General features: G+C 36.0%; 1 protein-coding gene across 1 annotated transcript; it reads right to left on the minus strand.

Moving 5' to 3' along the window:
* Positions 1-882: 882 nt before the first annotated feature.
* LOC149416142 (zinc finger Y-chromosomal protein-like) lies at positions 883-7,566 on the minus strand. Its single transcript, XM_089641882.1, has 6 exons — positions 7,222-7,566; positions 4,175-4,380; positions 2,968-3,084; positions 1,694-1,894; positions 1,379-1,607; positions 883-1,221 (listed from the first exon to the last, which is right to left on the minus strand). The coding sequence occupies exons 1-6, from the start codon at positions 7,564-7,566 to the stop codon at positions 1,024-1,026; spliced, it is 1,296 nt and encodes a 431-aa protein (XP_089498008.1). The 3' UTR covers positions 883-1,023.
* Between the last annotated feature and the right edge of the window lie 18,893 nt (positions 7,567-26,459).

Genomic DNA, 26,459 nt, shown 5'->3' on the forward strand with positions numbered 1-26,459 from the left:
CACTTAAAAACCAAAAAATATTGTTTTTTTGAGCTTCATTAATGCGCAATAGGCTAATGAACATATTGGCATTCATAACTCAGTTTTGCAAAAAAAGGTCTATTGAACATACAACAACTAGAACAGCGATTAGTCTCGGAACATTTATATTTGCCCACAAGAATGTACTTTAAATATCCTGTTTGTCTATCAAATATCCGGTCGGTGGACGAGTTGACATCGCGTTTGGGTCCCACCCAGGCGTAGTGTGTTCAATTCCTGGGCTGGCTAAGTCCTCCATCACAACACAAGCAACATTTTCAGCTTACTGTGGTGGTAGTAGGAGATTTTCAAATATTGTCAGGTTATTCGTAACCCGGGAATGTTTGTTTTTCTTTAAAAAAAAAAAAAAAATTATATTTTTTATAATGTATATTTAAATGTATATTTTCCTAAATTAAAATACTATGTAGTTTTGTGATTTATGAACCTTTGCATTATAATTACAGGGTTAGGCAGAGAGGATAGAGCGTCATATAACTTTGTGTTGATACACACTCCTTATCACGCTACAATATGCTGAATGTGCTACTCACAAAACTTGCCCAATTCCGTTCCTTCCTTCTTAGTAGATAGACTTATACCATCGCAGACTTTTCTGTAGGTCTGTTCAAGATTTACAATTTCGTATTACATTATTTTGATTTCATAAGGTTTAGCCAGCGTTACCAATGGAAGCGCCAAAAATGTTTTATTTACGACTAGATTATAAAACATCAACTTTTCTCTACTTTCTGAAAATATAATTTACATGTATCTTACACGAAAGATATTTTATAGACGATAGCGACCCTATCAAAATCCGTTGCGTAGTTTAGAAGAACTAAATGCACAAAACAGATGGACACTGACACTTTATTATATACTATTTATACATTATAATGAGTGGATAAAAAGTCGGCACTGAACGAGTTAAGAGTATAACACATAATTGAGGATTTTATAAATAAATCCTGGTTTATTAGGAATTTGATTATGTTCTTTTCATTCTGTCTTTTCGCCTTGGCCTTGGCCCACTTTCTTGTAGCACCGTTTGGCCGCAGGTTTATCGTCACTCGAATGCATCTTCCTGATGTGCGTATTCATGGCGGACTTCTGCGTGAACTTGTAGTGACAGACGTGGCATTCGAAGGGACGCTCCCCCGTGTGCGTGTAGATGTGATCGCGTAATGACGGCTTGGCCTAGAAAAATATATATTATTATTTTCGTATTTAATAACCTGACAATACAACTACTGCTGTAAGCGGATATCTAATAAAAATGCTTGTGGACGCTAGGATTTGAACCCGCAATCTTTAGATTGACAGGTAAGGTATACAAAGAAAGGAAATGTATTACCGAGAACACTTTCTCGCACATGGTGCAGGCAAACTTCTTCGGTAGCTTAAAGCCTTCATGCCGGAATCTGGTGTGGCTGGCCAGGTTGGAGCTAGAATTGAAGGTGTGACCGCATTGCTCGCAGGCGTGGCTCGGCCCGGGGCTCGGTGCACCGGCGTGGTGTCGGCGCACATGCGTCTGCAGACGTGCCAGAGATGGGAACTGCAGCGGGCAGTGGGCGCACTCAAATCTAAACAGGAAACAGGAACATTATATGTAGTAGGTTTTGGAAATATCCAGTATGGACTGTCCCAATCATCCCGCCACTGTACTCACTTCAAGGTGGGGTCCCGGTGCGCCGGTGAAGTCTTGAGGTGTCCGAGGAAGGAACTGTGCCAGGGGAAGTGGCGGTCACACTCCACGCAGTAGTAATCCTGGCTTGCCGCATGCTTTTTCATATGCAGTGCAAGGATCCGAGCAGTGAAGAAGGACTTTGGACACTCGGGGCACCGGTGTTGCGGAGAGCCAGAGTGGCGGCTGCAATCAATTCAATTGCTTTTTAGGGATTATTTATTATTAATTTTAAGTGATCGCAAGAGCGCACCTCTCTACGTAAAGAGGAATCTCTCTGGTCAAGGAAGTAGCCGTAGGATGGAATTTGTAAATGCACACCATGAAGAGGACTTGTATGTTATGCCAACAAACCTTATTTATAGATACATCATTTTAACATTGCAGCGCACAATCAAATCTATTTGTCGAGTAACATTATGTTAACTTAGTTCTTTATTTATTGTGGATACTTCCCAAGGAATTGACTATGGAAAAATGATGTAAATTAAAAAAAGAATATTTTTGTAATGACAGAACATTGCATTTTAAAGTAGAGCATTCTGCCAGGACAACCCTACAATGCTGTTTTGCCATTACAATGCAGTTGCCTTGCGGGAGACTGTACGTCATGTGCTCACGTATATAGGATATTTGAGTTACAGCGTATTAGCCTCACCTATCGGTAGCTATCGATGCCATGTGCGCATGATGTGTTAGTATGCTGTATCTCCAAAAATCTTGTTTTGAAATAAAATATTTTGTTATTTACCTTGCGAAATTTGATTGAGAATTGATTCGAAATGTTTATAATAAAAAACAAATAACATTTGAAATGAAGGGTCAGACCTTTCACCGAATTTTAACTAAATTATAACCTACTACTGTTAGTTTGCAGGGAAAGTACAAAATGCCCAACTTTTTGGGGATGCAGAATTATGCCATATTTGAGCCAATTTACACTAAAACAATTTAGAGAAATAACCAGTTCTCATGAAACCAACAGAAACACTGTGAATTGGTGTTCCGGTTTATCCGTCGAGGGTCACCAGCGTGCAGAGTATCTGGAAATACATGTAGAACAGACTCAGCGTATCTATATCATGTTTGTACATTAGAGACATCAATCGGTTGATAATATAATAATTCAGGTCAATATGTTGGATAAACAATAGTATATCCATTCAAATACCGGTTGAAATAGATATTATTAAAAAAAACACAATACATTACATAAGGTTAGGTTAGGCAAACTAAAAATAATATTAGGATAAACTCACAGTATGTGCAGCTTGAAGAGATATCTGTCGTCGTATATCTTACCGCAAGTGTCGCACTTGTAGCGCGGACCTGTACCATGAGCCACTCGCATGTGCGTCCGCAGGTGCGTCAAGCGTCTGGAAGGTAAACACACAAGTGGGTAGGATAGTGATTTATCAAACATTAACTGCCACTGTATACAACATTTTCAAATGGCAGAGGGCACCTGGAATGAGACGATCCAAAGTACTCATAAAAGGAACGAACCAAGAAACTACTCAATATGGACAGAAACTCACTGAGGGAACTGGTAGGACTACTAACGGGACACTGCCATCTCAGGAGACACACGTAGATATTGGGAGTGGAAAACACCAACAGATGCAGGAAATGTGAAGAGGATGAAGAGACTCCAATTCACCTACGGTGCAAAACGGAATAAATTGATCGCATCTTAGATGAATAAATTAAGTTATGGTAACTAAGCACGTATTGGAATCATTTCTAACTGCAATAATGAAAACCAAAAGTGTGCATTCACCAAACAAACAATTTTCAGCCAATCATTTGTGATTTATTTTTTAAAAGAGTGCATAATGTGATTTCACAGTTCGGTTACAATGTGACACATGCGTATTTGATACAAACACTGCAGAGTGGCACATGTTCATTTGATACCAACGCTACAATGTGGCATATTTTCGCAGGGCACATAATATCTCCAACGTTAAAAAAATTATATAGGAAAGAAAAGTGCATTTTTAAATTTTTTTAATCCCTTTTTTTTAAAGGGCGGAGACGGTTTACACGTAGTTCCCGTGGTAATCTCCCATTTTACCTAAATCCTTTTAACAACAACCCAGTCTCTTTAATAAAGTTCACCAGGGTTGTCATTGGGTATGTGGCTATGTCTTCTGGTTCTACTGTATGTCTCCCCAGGTATCTGCGCCTAGTTCCCACCAGGGCAGGACATTGGCACCATAGGTGAATTGGAGTCTCTTCATCCTCTTCACATTTTCTGCATCTCAGTGTGTTTAATTTCCTTGAATATGTTTTTTTTGCATCTCAAAGAAAATAAATAAGGTCCCGGTAAGACTAGAAGACTTGGGTTAGAATCCCAGTTGTGACCGCTACCTTTTTTTTTACTATCTTGGTCTCTTTTATATTTTCATTAACGTTTGTTGGTGTTGCCTTCTCCAATAATCAAAATAGATAAATTTAATTTACCCAGTGAAGCACTTCTGGCAGACGGGACAGCGACTTGTCAGTCCCTGGTGTCGCGCCACGTGCTCTCGGAAGGCGGGGCGAGGCCAGCAGCGCCACGCGCACACGGGGCACTCGTAGTAGCGACCGTGCAGCCGCCCGTGCCGCCGCAAGCGCTGGTCCGAGCCGAACCGCTGAGAGCAAATACAACACATGTGCGAACCGCGCGACTGGAAACGATAAGAAGATTTCCTGAGCATACAACAATAGCAATATTATTTGGGATATCTTATCGAAACTAATATGTACATAGAGTAGTGGAAGCATGGAACATAACTCTTACAACATGTCATCTATTCTATTGATATAAACATTTTTAAAGCTCAATTTTTTTCTTATTTTGAGGAGAGAAGAACAGATTAACTTTTTTTAAATTAAAAATAACTCAATTACTGTTAAACTTATTGTGAAATCAGATATGAGGTAGCGGTCACAGTTGTGACTTACTTTGTTTGTTCACTGTTTTTACTCGAATGACAGGCGATAGTAAAGAGACACCGGACAAATTCTTTGTTGTCTCTATCATGCAAGACTTCAGTCTAACTAGAAACTAACTAAGCCACTAATTAATTTGGGAGGCAGTATGGATTCCGCTGCCCCGGGAACTATTTATTGGATAACCAACACCTCTGCCATATGTCGCCTAAGTGTGCCGCTTCGTTTGATGACTTAGCAAGGCTGCCCGCGTTCATGGGGTGAGGTTTTTCCAGGTCTTTGCAATGGAATCTCTTCAGCAGAACTCTCTCGACCCAATCGCCTTGCACTGCAGTGGAAGGAATAGATTCATGCATTTGTCACTCCTGGACCCAATGACTCCCAGATTCCTACCAACCCATCATACTTTTTTCCTTCCCTAAACCTCTTCTCCTTCCTTTCCTTGAAAAGACTATTCACACAGCATCCCCAAAGATGAGATAGGCCCTGAGGGATACAGAGATGTTGGATTGCCGCACAACTGTACCTTGGCACACACTCATCGCTTCATTCGCATTCACACATCGTCTCACACAAACTCTTCTGTTATTGTGACTCTTGACAAGGCCCGACTCAAGCATATGATTCACTTGATCGTGCCATTTATTATTCTCCGCACACTTCAGTAAGCATCCCTTCTTTAATTTTATTTTGCTACACTTTTCCACATTTTTAACACAGCGGGTATTACAGGTCAGAAGGGATGTACACATTGCTACACATTTATTGAAATGTTCTAATTTTCTTTCTCCGTCACCCACAGCGTAGACTGTTCTATCTCCCAGCCTGCAGGACTAACTTGCCAATGGATATTATGAGGAGATCAATCTTGCTGTTGAACAGAATCAATTAGGATATGAACATATTTAGCAGCGATGAATCTGTCTTTAAAAAGCAAGCTCTGTGACAACTAATGTAGTTGATATACCCACTTTTTATATTTATTTAATTCTCCTTTACAATTGTATTTAAAAATGCATTCAAAATAACAATTTTGTAATATTTTGAAATAATAAATTTCTTATTTTAATTTTTATACTAGCTGTACCTTACTACGCATTGCTGTGGCTCATTGTGTTTGTGCAGATAGATAAACAATAGCTCGTGTTGCTTTTATGTCAAACAGTTGTGGCTGTTTTTCATAAAAAACATGTTTGTAAAACAGTATGTCAATCATATAACCACTACAGCAAACAAACTTAGAAAATTCATTTACTTTTTTAGACAAACTCGCAACTTTCTCAACCTAAGCCAGCTCAAAACAATCTACTATGCACTTTGTCAATCTTTAATAGAATATGGTATCATAGCATGGGGAGGAGCAAACGCTGCCGCCATCGATCCAATATATAAAGCTCAGAAACTTATAATAAAGGTTATCCTCAAACTACCAATCACAAGCAGTTCGGATGAAATCTTTAGGAAAATCTGTGTTATGTACATTAGGCAACTTTATGCCAAAAACATGCTAACATACCTCTTCAAACACAAAACTACTTTTGACAATATCCAAACTGCTCGTGATACTAGAACCAAAGGACATAATTTCTTACAAATCCCTTTCGCTAAAACAACTTTTGGCCAGAGAAATTTTAGATATTTTGCAATAAGGCTATATAATGCTCTCCCACTAGCCATTAGACTGAACGAATTTTTTTTTAATACAAAACAGACATCAAGTCTTGGATCATCAGCCAAGACAGATACAAGATCAAATTTTTTATAACAATCCCTTCATAAGTATGTACTCCAACTAGATGCTGATTAACAAATTTATCATTTATTATTATTTTTTTTTATCTTTTTCACAATGTCATTTAATGTTATGAAATATTTTATGTATCAAAAAATATGTAAACATTAATTTATGTATCAAATACGTCTGTCTCGACACAGGTTTATCCTAGTGAGACAGACATCGAAAAAAAAACCTGTACAAAAAAAACTTTATAATGATAATAAAATTAAAAAAAGTACTGTTTTTTTTTTAAATAGCATGTTTTTATCTAACACAGGTGACATCTATATAATATAGGTTAATAAAACACACACGCGTATTTGAATTCAAAGTTGTGTGAAAATTTCAAAGTAATCGGTGAAGATCTTTCAATCTTTCAGAGATTTAGGATTTTGAACAAACGAAAATTAACATTTTTATTTATATAGATAAACTGCAGACAAGAGATACTGAGGAAAATAATTTAATTTAGGGCCTACTTCATAAATGGGGATGCTGCTTGGAGGGTCTATTTGAGGAGAGAAAGGAATGAACTTGTACCTTGAAGAGACCCGTGTTGTAGGAGAGAGGAAACACAGAGGCCGGCAAATCCTTCCACAGCTGAGCTGTTGAAGAGTCACAGAAATGACCCATTCTCTTTTGGCGTTTCCCAACTATGCAAATTGTGAATTAAATCGAACCACACATACGTCTCAGGGATCTCATTTGTACAGCATTCAGTCAACTTTCATCCTTCCTCCGTCAGTTCCATGCCTCACTGCAATAAATCAAGGGTTTATTTTTCAAAATTGTAACTTACCTCTTTGTGTTTCTCCATATGTCCATCCAAAACATGTTTAGCCTTGAATACCTTTACGCACAGTTCGCACTTGAACATGGAGTTGACAAAATACTCTTCTTTAGCTCTCTCCTCTTTCTCCTTGAGTTGTTCTTCAATAGTGAGCGAAACGCAAACAGCATCTTCCACTTCACTTATAACTGGCAGCTCCAGATTTATGATTGCGTCTTTTTCTTTCTTAAGTTTTACTATCTTATTTGGATCCTTTTCTTTCTTAAGTGTCACTTCATTATTTGGATATTTTTCTTTACTAAGTAGTTTCACTTTCATAAACGGGTCTTTTTCTTTCTTAAGTTTCACTTTCATGTTTGGTTTTTTTTCTTTCCCGAGTATCGCATTCATATTTGGGTCTATTTCTTTCTTAGGTTTAACTTTCTTATTTGGGTCTTTTTCTTTCTTAAGTGTAACTTTCTTACTTGAGTCATTTATTTTAAGTGTCTTTCTAATATTTGCGTGTTTTTCTTTCTCAAGTTTAACTTTTTTAATTGAGTCTTTTTCTTTCTTAAGTGTCTTTTTGAAACATATTTCCGATGATCCTAAAATGATAAAAAACAAACTAGTTAATTTCTAATTCAACATTTCAACAAAAAAGGACTTATATTCAGGAAAGGTTTTACAGCGGAAACGGAACGTACAAAAAAATTTATAGAGAGTTAAAACAGGACTTGGCTACGTTTAGTCAGTAAGACAAACTAACAGATTGCATCCACCAATTCATCAATCAATAATACAAAACTACTTTTATGTCTAATGTATTTGAAAAGAGAATAAATGTATTATATACAGTTCGATAAAATAGAGGACAATACTAATCTGGGAGGTCACTTGAGATTAACACTCTTAACTAACTAACTAACAAACCATTACGCCGTTTCTCCGTGAGGGTTAGGCAGAGATGACATACCGCCAAACTACTCGGTCTTAGTACTTACTTAGTAACTTACTCGGTATCATACATACTCTTCTATTATTCTGACTCTTGACATGGCCCGACTCAAGTATCTGATTCACTTGATCGTGCCAGGTCTTTCTCAGGCGTCCCCGACTTCTCCTATCATTCACATTTGCGTCATACATTCTCCTTACACTCCATTCTTCGTTCATTCTATCAACATGCCCTACCCATCTTAGCGTCCCTTTCTTAATCTTACTCAATACGCTTACATCAGCCTTGCATTCTTTGCGGATCACCACATTTCTTACATAATCATACATGGTTTTACCACACATATGTCTCAAGAATCTCATTTCTACAGCATTAAGTCAGCTTTCATCGTTCCTTTGCCAGTTCCATGGCTCACTACCGTACATCCATTTTCTTTTAACACTGTTTTTTGTAATATTTAATTATTGAAGACAATATAAGCAATTCCTAAACGAATATTTAAAACAGAAAAATATACGGTCACATCTAGGACTCAAACCTAGGGGATGGTGCAAACTTGTGCATAACAATGAGATCGCTGCCCGCTGCGACAGACAGTTTTGTGTGCCAGAAATGATAAAAAAAATATTTGGACCCTGAGTTTTTTTCTGCTGTGGGGTTCGTTGTTTTAAAATTATTTTAAATGATGCCCTATAATATTTACCATTGATTTTCTCCGTGATATCATTGTAGGTAACATTATTATGATTTCCTAGGCAATCCATAGAATCAGTTATAGATACTTCATTCGAAAAATGTAAATATTGTTCTTTTTCCGTGGCAGACGAATTTTTAACACAACAAACATCTTTTGTGTAATTTTTCTGTGGTTTAGAATCTCTGATAATTGAAACGACGTAAACATCAGAAACAGTTTTTTGTCCAATTACATTTATGCACAATGTGTTCGACATAGAAGGTTCTTCGGGAATTTTTAATCTATTTTTTTCTTCCTCAAATAATTCAATCTCCACCTAAAAGAAAATCACACTAGATAGAATTTTTTAAAATTATAATCATAGTAATAGACTTGCTCTAACACGAAATCTGGGAATCATTTCGACGAGATGCAAGAACACGTTTCAAACCATGTGACCATATTTTTGGCACCAGAAGGGATTGAGAATGCTTTAATTAATTAAACTATAAGATCAGTTGTACATTGTTGTGTTCGTAAAAACAGGTGTCCAACTCGTCTTGGAAGGAGTTAATAAATAAGTGGTTCTTTAAGATTAATCAGGGATTTATTATTACTCCGCGCATTATAAAGGTGACTCGATAGTCGACCTAACTAGTAGCTAGCTAATTGGAATCTGAAACAGTAAGTTTCTCTGGGAGCCTTCCCACTGGCCCTGGCAACTACTGGTCACTGGCTCCATCTTGCAGACTTCTACGCAAGCTCTATGCACTGCCATCTGTGCGTGCATCTATGAAGTTTTGACTTCCCAACATACATTGACCGCCGAAGAGCACGCATTGAAATTACCAGATCCAGCGCAGAAAAGTAACGTAACATTTTGCAGCGCAGTCCATTATGGGACTTTCTGAGTGTAGCGACACTCAAAATGAGTGAGCAGCGTAAATTATAACACATTTGTAAAAGTGTTTAGCTAAACAGTGAAACAAAATATAAAATTTTTGAAACAAGCCCGAATTTTGTTTACCTGGTTTTGGGATTAAGAGTACCTATGTATGAGACGATGTATGCATGTGAATGAAGCAAGAAGTTTGTGCCAAAACCAATGGTTAGTTAGTCAGTTTGGGATTTTAAGTTATGTTTTTCGCGCAGCCTGCAGATTTTCTTTTCGAGGACAGAATACTTTCAGATTCATTTATTGACAAGGAAAAGGAGATGGTCTCGCCCCATGGTTTGTTCCCATTTCCCTGATTGGCTTGTCCATAAATTTTAATGTCTATTATCATGTTTTAAACCATACAATGAACAAAATAAAGATATATACATTTTTTAATCTATCTATATATCAATTAATATAAATATCTGTCTATCTAGTCTCGAGAGGTAAATGATTCTATTTATAAAAATACCAAAAATTAGTAAACACACTTCCTATGGGAAGTACAGTCCTACCATTGTGCCGGTTCTATTTGAATGGCTGTATAGGCATTTTCGTCTGATAATTCTAGGTGAATATTGTATACCAATCTTTTTTTGCAGGTCACAACTATAAATATGTATATGTATAAACAATGGAAGACAAGTCACCCATTCTTTTATCTTCTTGTCTTGTCTGTGGTCTCTTGTCTTTTGTCTTTTATCTCTCGTATCTTGTGTCTTGTCTGGAAGAATATTTAATCGAAAGGAAACTATACTAAACCTTAATCTGTAGAATGGGTGGTAACATTCAATAGCTCGTGGCACTGGAGATTAGAAGACAGGCGTATTTAACGTACCCAGTAAAAGTAACAGGTATTTTCATGCCGTACTTTGTACTTGCGACAAATTTCCAAAATACCTGTGCCTAAGTATTTGTAAATATCACAGGCCTTTAAGTACTCCGTACTTTAAAATACTACTGACTTCTCTCTCTGGTCTGTCAGAAAGTTGTATGGGGAAAAGGGACAATGACGTACAGGGTTTTCCAATAAGAGATGTTATTTTGATATTCAATCGTAAAAGATCAATGGTTTCATTGCTTGTGTGGCACGTAGCGCCGTCTTGTTGAAATTAAACGTTGTCCAGATCAATACCATCCAATTCCGGCCATAAAAAATCATCAATCATCTCTCGATAGCGCAATCCATTCACCGTAACTGTTGCTACAGCCTCATTTTCAAAAAAGTAAGGTCCAATGACTCCGCCGGACCATAAACCGCACCAAACAGTCACACGTTGAGGATAGAGAGGCTTTTCAACTCTTGGGTTTACCGAGCCCTAGATGCGAGAATTTCGCTTGTTGACGTAGCCACCGAGGTGGAAATAGGCCTCATCACTCAAGATGATTTGCATTTCATTCACTCAAGTGAATTTTAATAATTTCAATGCGTTGTTGAAGCGTGTATCGTTCCATTTTTATTAAAAGCGTAGTTTTTACTTGTCAAATGTCAAAAAATGACAGCCTCAAAAGTAACATCTACCGAAATAGCGGGCTATTCAAAATAACACCTCTTATTGGAAAACCCTGTATTTTTGCATAGGGTTTTTCTTTAGTGGAGTTGAATGGAAGTATTCTGACACTACGGATTTACTCTTCACTCCAAGAAAGAGGGAAAGAAATAGGTATATTTTGTCGGTTGATGTAATGCGTCGCACTGTAAAATACTGATGCCCTTTCACTCGGTCCTATTAGAAAGGTGTACAAAGAAAAAGGACAGTAATGATTATTCAGCCTACGTTAGTACGCGTAATTTACAATGAAGTTTCAGTTCAATCGCATTATCTTTTTCAAAAACAAAATATTTTTAAGTATTTCTTTCAAGTAAAAATAAATTATACTTTTTGTAAATTTAAAATATCTGCGAGAAAACTAGTCCCGTATTTAACAATTTTACAATACCATACATTTATATACAATATAAATTTTGAATGTATGTATTTACTTAAAATTACGCCAAAAGTGGTGCCTATTACAAGGTAGGCATAGTTGATAAAAGTAGGCTAAATGGTTGCTTATCAATTGATTAATATTTAAAACATGTTAATAAGTAAGGTGGTTGCTGTTTAATCGATAATAAAGTTTAATATGTGACCTTGAATACATTTAAATAACACTATACAATAATAAAAAATACAAACTTCACAAAAAATCATATTTCATAAACATATTTTGTACGTATGTACTATAATTCACCGCGTTCACTACATCAAAACTCAAGAAGTTTTCCAAAGGGCCAGAAAAAAAATTCTTAAAAAACTTATATATGGGATAAATTCGAACATTTTTCAAATTAACTCTGGAACCGAAAAAACGTGGGAACTTCTTAAGGCGAAGCTTAATGCGAAATCACTATTTTGATTAATCTTTATAACAAATTGGCGTACATTTTGAATACCAAAAAATATGCTTTAGATAAATTGAAGGTTTTCCTATCGTTTCGCTTGAGTAGAAAACAAATAAAATAAATCCGTATCCCATTAAAATAAATAGACCGGTCAGTGGTTGAGTGGGCATAGCGCTTGGGTCTCACCCGAGCGTCGCGTGTTCGATTCCTCGGCTGGCTAAGTCCTCCATCCCAACACAAGCAACATTTTCGGCTTTCTGTGGTGGTAGTAGGAGATTTTCAAACATTGTTGGGTTATTCGTAACCTGGGAATGTTTGTCTTTCTTTTTAAAAAAAAAAAAATAAATAAATAAATAAATTACTCAATAAAAAATAAAAATGTAAGCCACTAAAAAAAATATTTTTCAATAGAAAAATAAAGAAACGAACGCAAAAGGAAAATATTTTTAAAAAATACAGTATTATAGCTAAGATTATCTGTGACAGTTTCACTTGATTAACTTTTTTGCTTTCTTATAAAATTATTTACAAAATAAATGAAAACCAGTTTTGTGCTTGAAATCGAATGTTTCTAGACTCCGTTTGTCAAGCGATTTTAATGCCTATTACCTACAATATAAGGTATACCAAGAATATACACGTTTTTGGCTTTAAGCTTCCTCTTAAGTGATTTTCACCGTAATTGGACACATTCCTGATTTTTTGGTTGTTGGATTAGAGACATAGCGCTATTTAGCATTTACAGTGTAATATTTATCCTAATAGTCAGTGGGAATTTATTAAATAAATAAATAACATTACCTGTTTACTGTCAATTTTTTTAGTAGAGTACTTGTTTAGAAAAACATCTGCTAGCAAACACATATCCCGGAACTTAGAGATCTTCCCCATTGCGTGGCTGCATCTGTAGCACGTAGGCAGGGCCTCTGTCTTCTCCAACTGTAACAAGTTAACACTTCTAGAACACCAGACAAAACATTAAGGTCCTTTTATAATTGTAGTCCGCCAAAAAACTCTAAAAATTTAACTAGTAGTTCTATGAACAGTAGAAAGCGTCTTTTTCTTGATCCTGCTCATAACGCTTAAATAAGTCTTGCACCTTTGCGAATCTCCACATTTCTCACACGATCATACATGGTGGTATGGTCTGGCTGGTAATAACACAGACCATCAGGGAATATTTTGATTTCCTATGAAAAAAATGGATTGATATCGAATTCACTCTGCAGGAGAAGCAACAACTTATAAACCAGCCAACAAAATACATATAAACAGAAAGACTCACCAGAGAAATACCACTCGCAATTGAGATTCGGCAGCAGACGACAAATCAGCACAATAATATATTTGCATTCGCACTATGAGATTATAATATGTCAACCAGCTCTCAAGAGAGTAGAATTTTTAATAATGATGAATTAGCACATTGTAATTCAAACGTACTGCCACATTATTGTGACAAAAAATAGTTCAATCATTCTAGTCTTCACTAGACCTCTTTTGACAAACGATACAATCTGGATGAATCCATCTGATCAATGCAAAGGTGACTGTAATTCGTTATCACTCACCTGCAGAGCAAAATCTATCCAAAACTGACCAGAGATATCTCTTTCGTCCATTACTTTCAATTTATAATTCTAAAATTTAATGAAAACCAATTTCAAGTCGATTGCTTATCCACATATTTTTACCACACATACGCCACAGGGATCTCATTTATACAGCGTTCAGTCTACTTTCATCCTTTCTCTGCCGGTTCCATGCCTCACTTACGTACATGAGGGTAGGTACCAGCACTCTATTGTGGACTGCTAGCTTCGCTTCTTTGGACAATTTTTGCTAGAGCCAAATGCGTTCAGTCCTCCATTAATGGAGTTACCTGATATATTATTCCCAGTAAAAATGTGAGATGATAAAGATGGTCTACGTACCTTATTCCCAGTCAAGATGCTCAGAATATGTCCAAAACTGTTCTTTGAATGCAATTCCTGAGCATCTGTAGTAAGGCAACATTGACAGAATTGCAAATCTGACATTTTATCAGATGCGGTAAGAATTCCTTCCATCGGAAATCGAAGGGACACGGGTTCGAGTCCCGTTGGCGTCATGTATCTTTTATCAGGAGATTTATTGCTTGTAAAATAATTGTTGCACTGAAAATACTTAAATATTACATTTATTTTAATCAAAGCCCTTCGTCCCATGGGTCAGTAAGCAATCGACATAAACCAAATGCTGTAAAACCATGCGCAGATAAGCTCGCTATAGTAAGAGCACAGTTCAGTCTGGAATTTTTCTGCAGAGGGTCTTACAAAATTTGGTTTAGGTCCATTACTTACTGACCCGTGGACAACGGGCTGAAAAATGTTATGACACACTTTACGGAAGATATGTACTGCTACCAATGACATTGTAAACCGATCTCTTCGTAAACTGTCGTATATCTTGGAAAAAATAACCCTAAGTTTGCATATTGCAGTGACATTACAACAAGACCAGTTTCCTTATCAGAAGACTTTAAATGGGAACTGCATATCTCTGGGATTGTCAAAAGAACAAACTCGATAACACCGGACTATGTATTATATCACCTGGAATATTCTTCGAAATATGGAGTCCATATTATACTAATATTTTCAACGTCCGTGGAAATTTATATTTTTGTTGGTGGTAAAGATTTACCAGTGTCTTGTTCTGTTTCATGTTTCGTTTTTTTAGATTAATTAGTATTATCTTTTTATTTAATGATATATATTACATTGATAGAAAAAACCTTTAAAATAAGTTAAAAGTAAAATTTGTCCCGGAATAATTAAAATGGTAATTATTAATCAAACCGCCGCACTTTTAGATACAGATTATTAAAATTACACATCGTTTCAACAATTACCACAATATTTACATCCACAATTATTAGGTTATTATTTAGGATTAATCAAGTAATTAATGCGCACTTCATAGTAAAAAGCGGGAAATGCCCATCTCATACAGGACCCCACCGAGAGACAGACTCGGTTTTCATTGCCTGGTCCGCCATCAATAGGTTAAGGTGCTCCCATAGCCGCTGTGCCCACGTGATGGACAGATGGGGCCTGAAAGAGTCGGCGATGTGAGAGTATGGTGCGATGCAGACCACCGAATATGTGGTCAACGAATGCCCGCTCCATTCATTCCCCGGCCCCTAGACTGGCTCGCATATCTAGATGTCCCCCTCTGACCCCACACAATACGAAAGAAGAAGTAATTTAGTAATTAAGTTGAAACGATGTATAACTTCTATGATCTGTGCCTGTTAAATGTTCGTCGATTAGATAAACATGCATTATTTCTATAGATAAACCTACCTTGCAGTTTAAAATAAAAATATTTTTTTCCGAATGGAACTTTATTTTTCACCCGCTATATGCGCATTCGTTGCCCGAATGCCCGTATTAAATATTTTAACATAATTCCTATGGATATTAATCGATACAATGAAATTAATGATTATATTAACAGTATTGACATTCTTATAAACTGTATTGCAATCGAAAAATAAACCATGAATAAACAAACGACAGCTGTCAGATCAGTTTGTTGTCGCATAAACCCATAGATAAAAATCAATGAGAAAAAATGATTCGTTCTGGCAGAGCATTGTTATGCGATAATAAACTCTAAAAACCCTTGTATATGGCACATTCTCGGATAACATTGCCGTGTCGGATGAAACTTTGTTTTTGTGAGAGGTTGATTTGTTACCATAGAAATTTAACAAAAATCGATAATTTGATAGTATTGTAAATAAATGATATAACAGTTTTGAAGATATTGGTTTCGTTCTGAAATTCTAGGGGTTAGGTTATGTAAGGTTAAAAGTGGACCGCATCACAATTCTTCGCTTCATTTGCAATAATACGTCCCCTGATAAATACAACAACTACCAAAAAAAAAACCTCTTTTTTTATTTAAAAAAAATACTTCGAAAAGTATTGCGAATACCACACATTAGTTTTTAACAAAAAAACTATCCCGCTGTTTTAAAACAAACCATCAAGCCGTCAAAAAACTCGGTCTTGGCACACAATCCTAGCCTCATTCACATTCATACATACTATTCTATAATTCTGACTCTTGACATGGCCCGACTCAAGTATCTGATTCACTTGATCTTGACATCTCTTCCTCGGGCGTCTCTGACTTCTGCTACCGTTACGCATTGAGCCTATGGCATTCCCAACTGGAGGAAGGAGAAAATTGGTAAAAACACTCACAAAAAAACAGAAAAGCGAAACAGGCGATTTTTTTCAATGGTATCACTAATTAGGGTAGGTATGTTGTGTGAATGAAGGCAGTGGAACATGAATTATTGAATTAAAAAAATTTTATCGAAGGAAGCAAACACTTTGTGATGTGACATTATATATCATATGAATAATACACTTTGTAAAACACCACTTTTATTTTGAAAGGAACTTATTTGCTATCTTGACCGAGCGCCCCGCCCATGGTTAGAACCCTAGGCCTGGGGCCTCTCGGACCTAGGCGGAAGTCTAGTTATGACCAAGGCGACGCGTAACGTCTGGATCTGGCACTTAATTTGTCACAATTATTATAAAGTAACAGATTTTGTGGTTTGGTGCCAACTACAAATGTCTTTTTTCCCTTTAATTTTCGTTTTGATCACCAATTTGTTAAGGGTGTGGGCAGCTGCCCAAGATGAGTACAAGACTCTATCTGCCTTAAGTGCATTATGTAACGTGTTCGATTATACATTAAAATGAATTGTAAATCAAATTTATACTAAAAAAACGACAGTAAAGAGCTCATTCAATTGGTTCTAAATGAATCACGGGAAAAGTGGAATGAAGGAAACAGCCTACTTGGAATTCCCGTGAATCCGGGCAATAGGGCTCTCGATGCACTTGCACTGTTCGGGTGAAATTTCCTCCACAACGAGATAAATGAGAGAATTTTGATATTTGCATGTGAATAATACAACGACGATACTAAGGTGGCACCTTCTTGTTATACGACACGAATTCGACTGACTTGCGACAATTTACAGTGCAACATAAATCTTTTTATTTTCTACAATGTGGGTAAGGCTGTTTTTAGGGAAAGAGTTGGATGGGAAAATGATAGTAGGTATTATCCAAAACTGTTTCAATACGTAACAGCATACATAATTTAAATTAATTACAAAATGTGAAATTGAATTTAGTATATAAATAAAAACATATTAAAACACCAAAACTTTATTATCTTTGCAAATTTTTGTTGTTTACTGGTTATATCATAATTTATTTATCTACTAGCCAAGGGAAAATATAAAGCATTCGTGTATACACACGGTGTCCGGAAACTCGCTGTTTTTTGGCGAAATTCATATAATTATTTTAGGAGAAACGGTATTATCTTTCAGAAAACGCTATGGAATTTTGCAACAAATGTGATAACCAACTCTCTTTGTCTCGTCTCTTACGAAACTTGGTGGATATTGGTTTGCCGCATTATGGGATCCAAAATAGGAAACAAATTTGTGCTACTGTTAAAAAACATTTTGATCATAAGAACGACAATGTTTCCTAGCGAGGGTGGTGTTTGATAAAATGATTTCGTAATTTTCTTTTCCGATTGCACATATAAGATCATTCCGGACAGGAAAATGGTTTTGCTACAGTGTGAGTTTTAGTATGACGAGCCAAATAGCTTTTGCGCTTGCTCCTGTAAGTGCATTCCGAGCACGAGAATGGTTTTTCTCCAGTGTGGGTTCTCAAATGAAAAGCTAAATATCCTTTCTGGCTGCACCTGAAATCACATTCCGAACATGAAAATGGCTTATCTCCAGTGTGAGTTCGGATATGAGCCACAAGAGAGCCTTTCTGGCTGCACCTGTAAAAGCATTCTGAGCACGAGAATGGTTTTTCTCCAGTGTGGGTTCTAATATGATGAACTATTTCGCCTTTTTGCTGCTTTTGTAAGTGCATTCAGGGCATGATAATAGTTTCTCTCCAGTGTGGGTTCTAATGTGAAGAGTCATTTGGCTTTTCTGACTGCTCCTGTAAGTGCATTCTGGACAAGAAAATGGTTTCTCTCCAGTGTGGGTTTTAGCATGAAACACAAGAGAACCTTTCCGACTACATCTGAAAGTGCATTTCGAGCACGAGAATGGTTTCTCTCCAGTGTGGTTTCTAGTGTGAATAACCAAATCCCTTTTGAGATAGCACTTGTAATTGCATTCCGTGCACGATAACGGTCTCTCTCCAGTGTGGATTCTTATATGTGAGACCAAAATACTTTTTTTACTACATTCGTACTTACAAGTAGGGCAGGAAAAAGATTTCCCCCCCGTGACTGTTTGCTTGGTTTCCGGGAATTTTGTACCAGCAAATAAAATGGATGATTTAGATGAAACAAATTCTGAAAAACAAAACAAAAAGTTCATTAATCCAGAGTAGGTGTCTGTTCTACAGTTAAACGAGAGATTAAAAGTAAAGCATCGCTTGTGAATTTTGAAAAACAGAACCAAAGGGAAGGTATTTAAAATTCCCTGGACATATATGGTGAGGGGCGTCGTTAAGTGACCGAATATTGAACTAGTCACCGATAAAGTAAACGTCTTCAATTAATATCATAATTGTTATGTAATGGTACTCCACTACTAGAGTCGGACGGTGTCAGGTACTACTAAGTACACAGTGCCAAGTGCTAACGTACCTAGGCCATCATAGCCGGACGGTACCTTAAACTATTGCGCAATTCCTACAACCATTGGGCGACCGCTAGAATCTTCAGCGTTACGGGCGGCAACATTTGCAGCGATAGCAACTAGAATGATCGGGAACTTTCTTAGGTGCAACTTAAACCGCATTGAAACCTAATAGCGAACACCGTAGGTATTGCCTATCTACCTACCCGCGATGATTCTCGATGCATTCGCACCTTATGTAAGCGACAGCGTGAAGGTACTTTCCTGCCGCGATTACTTAAATAATCCTTGCTGTGTCTTTGATTTATTACTTGTGTGATATAAAGAATATTGTTAAAATTTATTCACGGCTATATTTATTATCGCGGCAACAGAATCAATCTATTACAAAATATCACATTCATTAATTTTAACACCGAACATATCTTCAACTTTCGACACAGTAATATAGATTAGAAAATATTGATGGTAGATACGGTAATGGAACACACATGGCATCGAAATCAACGTTACTAGTATGAATGTAGTTCCACAGAGATCATATTGCACCAGCAAATAAAATAAATAGCTTACCTTGACTTCGATCGACGTTTTCTAAATGTGCGAAACATTCTTTTTTTATATCGGGAAATTCAATTTTGATTTCAAAGTATGCGCCAGATTCTTGCGCATTTTCCTCCGCTGCTAGAGCCCTCTGTTCACACTTAATCGCAGAAGCATCTTCTGTCTCCTGTTTGATAATCCCGTACTGCAATATTGGATCACAATGAATTGGACTCTCTTCGGGGATTGTCTCCGGTTCAGACTTTATGACCCCGACATCTGAAGTCACCATATCCATTTTAGACTAATAGTTTTTTTTAATTCTAGCAAGGTATTCTGGAAAAAAAATCACTTTTACAACACACAACCATGAACGTAAAACTGAGATATTGGACTTTGAAGTTTTCTATAGGTATTTAGTGTGTATATAATGTATGTAAAGATATTTTACAATTTGAAAGGATAAAGTTAATTTTTATTTAGCATGAGGAGTTTTAAAAATTAACTAAGTACTATTGCTTTGTAGTAGATTTAAAACATACAAAAGAATGCGTTAAAAATACCAACGTTTTCAATGCAGTAACGTTAGTATGAGATTTGGCATAATACCAAACGTAAAACTAAATTCAAAACAACCGATTTTCATCTTATGTCAGTCGTGTTACGTTAATAATTATAACAGCGTTATGAAGTAAATAATCACGAGATACCTATTAATAATTTGACTTACCGTTTCGACTGGGTGATAGAATACTGTAATTCTTGGTGACAGATAGTTTATAATGACGTCATTGGTCATAGACAAATAACTCTTACTAAACAATTATTGTGGTGTTGCTAGCGTCTAATTTTTTTAAGCGGCAACACCAAATTGTTTCAAGATGCCAGGTACAGAATGAATACTTAAATAATTATACCTTCACATCAATTTACACGAACTGCCTTCAAATGAGTTTTATTAAACTCATTGAAAATGGTTTGACCGAGAATTAAACCTTTTTCCCCCGGGACTTGAGTCAACACCGTCAACCTAAACTTAATCACCAAATTTTTTTATGTATAATAACTGCTTTAAGTTTTTTTAGTTTAATGTCATCTAATTTTTGAAAAATGTATGAGTGTGTGCATGAGTGCAACCAACACATTCAATGCATTGTCATCGGCAACGAGTCTATCTACCGTGTTTCAGATCGATCGGATGTCGGAGAGTTGATTAATATTCACTTCTAAGATTCCATTTCATTCATTAATTTACTAATTCATTATATCTCAACAATAAAATTCACATTCAAATAGAAGCATTTAGCCTTTCCCTTACTGTGCTAACAAAATACACGCGTTCCGGTGCTGTGTAATTAATACACATCTCAAAATAAGCGATTATATACCAGAAAAATATGAATATTCATAGCTAAATTATGTTTAATATATATTATTTCAAAAGTGATAATAATTGTAATTTAATTGCTGAAAACATGAAAAAACCATCGGCAGATGCTAAAGAAACGTGCGAGGGGTTCACATCTAACGACGGTTCGCGGCCAACTGGCTAGCGGCTGGCGGCTGGTACAAACACAGCTGTGCGGTCGTAGGTATCGATGGTCTAAATAAAAAACTACAACTGCAGAAGTGTGGATGTCTCATGTTCCCGCATAGCGAATTAAAGCGGGGTATCAATAGCGTGTCATTTCCTCGCACACTATTCGCGTATTGGTATCACACGGTTGATTGTATTGGTGTATTTGTTCCCGATTTTTAACAAAAAACTCTGATTTTTAATTGAATTTGAAAATTATGTTACACAGTATTTTTTAATTCAGTGCATAAATGTATAACGGAGGAATACCTAAAATCTGAACCCAGAATTTATTATATTTATAGAGTTATTAAAGTTATTAGAAGCAATGTGTAGTAAATACACACCACAGATGAGGAAAGGTTATAAAAAACGTGCTGATTTTCCCCTACGAAACGGTTGTATCGTATTATTCTTGTAAAAATATTAATTATTCTTTTTTTTGGAAATATGAGACCGCCATCGGTTTATACTTTGTGTCTGTTTGCAAACTGACTTGTATGTGAGGCTCAACTTAGTCACTTTCCAAGATTGGGGAAAGGTAGAAGCATAAGTATAACACTCACCCCTACCAACTAACTAACCATCTCGCCGTTTCAAACAACTCGGTCACACTACATAGTCCTTACTTAAATCACATTCACATGTTATGCTGCGGTCACCACCGTGCTTAAATCACACATAATAATAATTCATCAAATATATATGTATATATAAATTTAAATGGATGTATATAGGGGAGTCTGCTACCACAAATTTATAATTGTAATAGGAACGCGATATTGATTTCCCTCGAATTTCGTCAACATATTATGAGTCGACAACTCGAATTTTAGTTTCATTCAGAACACAGAATGAATCGGCATTCGAGTCCATCATTCCACCAGGTAAAATTTGAAACTGTACAGGGAAAATTTGAAGCGTTTTCTGCAGCTAGGATTTTATACGCACGGAATGCTTTTATTTTTTGTAAATTTCTTAATTTTTTCCGTTATTTCTAACTGTTGTCTAATATTTCTATCTAGTAATAAATTAACCATTGATTATGCACTATAAGAACATTTTAAGCAAGAATGTTATCGCTTTAATTTTTTAAATATATGATGTACTTTCTAAATATTCCAACACAAGAAATTTAAAAAAAAAACACGAAGAAAATGGTGTATTTATATCACTTCACGTTTTCTTTCTCTGAAAAATAGTGAAAGAAAACCTTTCTTACAATGATATTCTCAACGTAATTAGTTTTTATTTGGCTGTTTTCTCGTGCACTTTACCCACCCCAGTCTAACATGATAATATTAGGTGAAATTAAATCAGGTCATTTTTCCTTGTCGGGCTTTCGGTTTTATTTTATTTATTTACTAGCTGTACCCCGTTACACGCGTTGCTAGGCCTCAGTCTGTCTGTGCAGATAGAGAAATAGTAGCACGTTTTGCCTTTATGTCCAGCAAATGGCAATATTGACACAGGAGACATCTATATAATATAGAGATATAAAAACATAGGCGTATTCGAATGCAACGTTTTGTCAAAATTTGAAAGCAACCGGTGAAGAACTTTAGGAGATTTAAGATTTTAAACAAACGAACATAAACATTTTGATTTATATAGATAAAATATTTGATATTTAATTGACATAATAGTTATTATGAATAAAGCGTAATCAAGTATTAGATTAGATTTTAGTGTTAGATTTATGGACTTACTAATAAACGTATGCCAAACCCTACCCAACCGATAACTAACCATTAATGTAGGGTAAATTGAATTAACGTTTTAACTTCTTCATGGAAACGCCTTTGTTCAAAACTACAAGGGCGAAATATTATCTACTAAATAAAACAACATAAATGTATTTGTACCCCTTTACTTTGAATTACAATGCTAAAAAAATGATTTATGTAAATTGAAATATAAACATTTACAAGGATAATTGGTGCATGTGATAAATAGATAAGAACAAGCTGTGTAAATATAAATCAAAATAAAATCATGCTGAAAAGAGATTAATTCAGTAAATACGTTAAAACAAAATAAACAATTATAATGAAATATACAATAATGAGATTAACCATTTCAATACCAGAGTTCCTCCTTAGGAATATGAACAAACAATTAATATCTCTTGATTTTGTCAAACAAATCTCCCGCATTTTGCGTATTGCTTGTGAAGGATATTCCTCATGGCGTCTATTTCTTCTGCTAGATTGCAAACTTTATTCCAGCAACAAATACTGTAAATATAATGACAGATACCATTTAGGATGTTTTGCTTGGACTGGGATCCATTATTATTGTTATGTTTTTTTATGTTATTGTTATTTTAATATGTTTTTTTCTGCTTACTAATAAAAAATAACCCTTTGAAATAAGCCAATTAAAAATTTATACAGCAAAAATCAACGCAGATTTTATGGGCTTTTTCATATGAATACTAATTCATTATATGTTAATACATTCCATGTTTATTACAACTAATTAAACCGTCTCAGTAACAATCTTTTGTATTTCGATGTGATAAATTAAAAATATATCCACTTATATGATATACTTATTCTGGATAGTGAGGAATACATATGTTACTTAGTAGCAGAATTTCTGCACTGAAATAAATCCACTCTTCTAGTATTACGTAGTGGAATCTGAAAGGTTATCAATACAAGCAATTCTGGACTATCAAATACAGCATTTGGAATTGTATCATTATATATTTTTTTAAGTCTGTGAACATCCTTCTGTCAGGCAATTTAAGCATATTTATTTCATTAAAGGGTGTTGTAGTTCAACAAAATTGCTCGAATACCCATTTTAAAATATGGTCTACTTGTTATTATTACTAACCATCACTTGTTACTAACCATTATTGGTTTTTTTTTGTGGAGGATCAATAATAGTTTAAGCACAGCCACCCCAAGTGAGCAAAAAGTACATCCATAAAACGAAATTGTTTCTTTGCAGAGGCGGCTTTACACATTTTATAACACCTATAAGTGCATTCCGAGCACGAGAAAGGTTTCTCTCCAGTGTGGTTTCTAACATGAAAAATCATTTGATCTTCCCAACTGCAGTTGAAAGTGCATTTCGAGCAAGATAGTGGTTTCTCTTCAGTGTGGGTTCTAGAATGACGGACCAATTGGTTGTTTTTTAGCATTTTCAGCACGAGATTTTTTTCTTGCCAGTGTGTGTCCTTATGTGAGATAACAGAGAGCTTTTAGAACTGCACCGATAAGAGCATTCTGGACACGAAAATGGTTTCTCTCCAGTGTGGGTTCTATTGTGAATAACTAAATCCTTTTTTGAATAGCACCTGTATGTGCATTCCGAGCACGAGAATGGTTTCTCGCCAGAGTGGGTTCTGAAGTGAGATACTAAATAGCTTTTCTGGCGGCACTTATAAGTGCACTCTGGGCACGAAAATGGTTTCTCTCCAGTGTGGCTTCTAATGTGAGATTCTAGGTAGCTTTTTTGGCTGCATCTGTAAGGGCATTCAGGACACCCAAATGGTTTCTGACCAGTGTGGGTTCTGACATGATTAACCATTTGATCTTTCCGACTGCAACAGAACGCGCATTCCGAGCACGATAATGGTTTCTCTCTGGTGTGGGTACTGATATGTAAACTCATTTTATCTTTCCTACTGCAGCGGTATGTGCATTCTAAACACGAAAATGGTTTCTCTCCAGTGTGGGTTCTAACATGAATAATCATTTGATCTTTCCGACTGCAACAGTACGTGCATTCCGAACACAAGAATGGTTTCTCTCCAGCGTGGGTTCTGGTATGAATAATCAAATCCTTTTTTTGATAGCACCTGTAAGTGCATTGAGAGCACGAAAATGGTTTTTCTCCATTGTGGGTTTTAGTATGATTAACCAAATAGCTCTTTCGACTGGACCTGAAATTGCACTCCGAGCACGAGAATGGTTTCTCTCCAGTGTGGGTTCTAGTATGAATTATCAAATCCTTTTTTTGATAGCACCTGAAAATGCATTTCGAGCACGATAATGGTTTTTCGCCAGTGTGGGTTCTAATATGAGTTACCAAGGAGCTTTTGCGGCCACACCGATAAGAGCATTCTGGACACGAAAAAGGTTTCTCTTCAGTGTGGATTCTACTGTGAATAACTAAATCCTTATTTTGGTAGCACCTGAAAGTGCATTCCGAGCACGAGAATGGCTTCTCGCCAGTGTGGGTTTTGATGTGATATACCAGAGAGCTTTTGCGGCCACATCGGAAGGGGCATTCTGGACACGAGAATGGTTTCTCTCCCGTGTGGATTCTAATATGGGCAACGAGGTTAGATTTAAACCCACACCTGTAGCTACAAGTAGGGCAGGAAAATAATTCCTTCTCTGTGACAGATTGTTGTGTATCCGGGTGTTTTGTACCATTAATGAATGATTTCGACGAAACGAAATCTGAAAAAAGACAAGACAAATAGAATGAAGGTTATTCGTAAGCAACACGGTAATAAAGTAAAATATCTTTTGTTAATTCTGAAAATTTTATAATTCAAAACCTTTTATAAAAATTTTCAAACCGTTTTACGTAAAATGTTGGTAAGATACTGTTTTTATTAATTTTTAATTTAAAAAATTGTAAATATTCACTAGTCACATATTTTGGAAAATATACATGGTTTCAACTTAATTTCTACAAGAAACAACGATTTACGTCGGGATAGGTGGTAAAAGATGAACTATAATTACATTTCAATCCTTTTGCCGCTATATTGGACATTCTTTTGAATGAAATGAAACTAACGTAAGTTGTTTCAATCTAAAAACGCAAATTATATTTAATTCACTCAACCTAAAAACGTAATAACCTATTTTGTGCATGTTACTAGTTGTTTCTTGTGGTAATTGTTAAAAAAGTGTTATTTCCAGCGGCGGATAGGGAAACAATTACCTAAACAACTTACATCCGTGGATACCGGCTTGAAAAAAGGGTATAATAATTACGAATTCGCCGGAATTAATTCAAATGTGGGCCCCGAGCGAAACCCCGTTATCAGAGTCGTAGCTCGACTTAATGGTTTGAGTGCTGACCTGTTCCATCTGCAGTCTGCAGTGTAAACTAACCTTTAAGAAGAGGTTACTAGAATAACAAGTTAATTGCTTACCTTCACTTTGGTCGGTCCTTTCACGACGAACGGAACATTCCTTTTTAATATCAGGATAGTAAATATCTATTTCAGAGTGCGCGCCACTTTCTTGCGCATGTTTCTCTGCCGCTTGAGTTTCTGGTTCACACTTAATCGCAGAAGTTTCTTCTGTCTCCTGTTTTAAAATCCCGTATTGCAATATTGGACCACAAGGAGATGTAGGACGTTCTTCTTTGGGTATTGTATCCGGTTCGGACTTTATGACGCCGACATCTGACTTCACAAGATCCATTTCGGCAAAACTGCTTTATGATTCTGATTTTAGAATGATATTTTAGAAATACAAACAATCACTTTTAAATCGCACTCCACAACTGCACTACTATAAGTA

This window comes from Hesperophylax consimilis, chromosome 17 (assembly GCF_061612785.1).
Source record: "Hesperophylax consimilis isolate HC1 chromosome 17, BYU_Hcon_1.0, whole genome shotgun sequence".
Taxonomy (NCBI): Eukaryota; Metazoa; Arthropoda; class Insecta; order Trichoptera; family Limnephilidae; genus Hesperophylax; species Hesperophylax consimilis.